Source organism: Trichosurus vulpecula, chromosome 7 (assembly GCF_011100635.1).
Source record: "Trichosurus vulpecula isolate mTriVul1 chromosome 7, mTriVul1.pri, whole genome shotgun sequence".
Lineage (NCBI taxonomy): Eukaryota > Metazoa > Chordata > Mammalia > Diprotodontia > Phalangeridae > Trichosurus > Trichosurus vulpecula.
This window is the reverse complement of record NC_050579.1, coordinates 43,429,913-43,432,000: the sequence shown is the minus strand read 5'-3', so window position 1 is coordinate 43,432,000 and position 2,088 is coordinate 43,429,913. Positions and strand designations below refer to the sequence as shown.

General features: G+C 44.6%; 1 protein-coding gene across 1 annotated transcript; it reads left to right on the top strand.

Moving 5' to 3' along the window:
- The first annotated feature begins 275 nt into the window (after nt 1-275).
- Nucleotides 276-638, top strand: LOC118857494 (late cornified envelope protein 5A-like). Its single transcript, XM_036768165.1, has one exon. The coding sequence runs from the start codon at nt 276-278 to the stop codon at nt 636-638; it is 363 nt and encodes a 120-aa protein (XP_036624060.1).
- Nucleotides 639-2,088: the final 1,450 nt, after the last annotated feature.

The following is a 2,088-nucleotide window of genomic DNA, read 5'->3' as shown; positions in this document are numbered from 1 at the left end:
GAGACAGAGACAAACAGGGAGAGACAGAGAGAAAATGATGGTAATTGCCTGAATTGATGTCAAATGCTTGATCCCTCAACTCAAATTCTAACCTACATGTATTTGAATGCAGGAATAATTTTGTTCAACCTTTTCTTTCTGGATATTGATGTCTTCTAGGCAAAATTCCTCATCACATTGTGGATCAATTCTAGTGAAAAAAGTTTTTGAGGATTGATTTGATCCATCTGAAAAAACCCTATATTGTCTTTCAGGTTTACTGAACTCCCACCAAGATGTCTTGCCAGCAAAGCCAGCAGCAGTGCCAGGCCCCTAAGTGCCCTCCTAAGTGTCCTCCCAAGTGTCAGACACCTAAGTGTCCTCCCAAGTGTCCCCCCAAGTGCCTTCCCCAGGCTCCCTGCCCTCCTCCAGTCTCTTCCTGCTGTGGCTCTAGCTCTGGAGGATGCTGCAGCTCTGGGGGATGCTGTAGCTCTGGGTCTGGGGGTGGCTGCTGCCTCTTTTCCCATCACAGAAGATCCCACAGGCGCAGGCACCAGAGGTCTGACTGCTGTGATAGTGGCAGTGGGCGCAGCCAACAATCTGGGGACTGCTGTGGGAGTTCTGGGGGCTGCTGTGGGAGCTCTGGGAGCTGCTGCTGATCTGGTGCCCTAACCTAAGAAGAGCAGAAGAGGCAATTGATTGACTCGGCTCCCTTTTCTCCTCACTTCTTAGCCTCCTTCCTCTCTGCCTTGATTTGAACTGTTCAGAGGTTCTTAGGGGATGGAGACAATCAAAGTCTGTCACATCATTTTACCTCAAACCCCCTCCCCCCATTCAAATTATCTTTCTCTTCCTCATTTATCCCAAGCAACAGTAAAGATTTGTTTTTTCTGCTTACAGCTGCCTCCTCTTCTCTTTTCTCTCCCTTTAAAACTTCCTTCAAGGCTCCCTTCTTGGTAATAGCCACACATACTTCACTGATTTATGCCTTGAAAGACTGTACCAGCAGTGACTGTTGGTGGTATGGTTGGGAGACTGGGTAAGGTTCCCTTTATTCTGTCTCAAGGGGATCCATAGAGTGTCTGTGTAGAAATCAGTTAATTGTGATAACCACCCTTCCCTGAAGGGAAAAATGGACCAAGGCTCAGATGTCTCTGGATTTGATTTACTGGGGAAAGGCCAAGGCTGAAGTACAGGTAAAAAAAGAGAGAGGCTCATCAGGCAGGGGAACAAACTTCTGTTTGGAGCAGAGCCTTGTAAGAGAATTCAGGAAAATCTAGCTCTTAATTTTAGATCATTTAAGATTGGGCTGGCTAAAGGACACATGATCTATCCCTACTTACCTTTTCCCTCTCTACATGGTCCTGGTTGTCTGTTTGACCCAGAGCATAGGCATATCCAACACTGTCTCCCATTCTCAGTTTTTAGAAAAGCCCCCTCTCTGGCATTGCATTGCCCCTCTTTCATTGGTTACAGCCCCCAAATCTCAGAAAAGCCATCATTCTTCTTTCACTCTTTTTCCTTTTAATGGAGTTCTCTCAATTCCAGTGCCCAGGACCACCTCCCAGGTCTTATCTTCTGCCTCAACTACCCTCCCTTTCTAGGTATTATTCTAGGTTTTCTGGACCTTTATTGGCCTTCTCTCTTTTCCTCAAATCTACTGATCCCAGGGGTCCTAGATATAAGTTGTATTTCAGTTTCAGAAACAATACTAAAAGATAATTCATTAACTCCTGAATATGGCAACAAAGAAATGAGAAAATGCACCTTCTCTTCATTGCAGATACGGAGGACTTTGATTGTGGAAAATGGCATATTCTGTCAGAATCAGAGGTCCTGTTTATTGATTTTGCAAAGATTCTTTGATTTTTTTATTCCTTGTTCTGAGGAATATTTGATTGGTTGGACACAAGGGATGGATGCATTTGGATATGAAGGTGAAGTCAAACAAAATGTACAAAAGTTATAAGATGAGTCAATTCTTTATTATCACATAGCCCAGAGTGAGAATGTGGGGATCCTCATCCCAACTCTCACTCTCTTTGATGAGTCAGGTCCTACCTCCCCTACTGTATTCTAGGGGTACCTCCAAGAGAACCCATTTCAGTG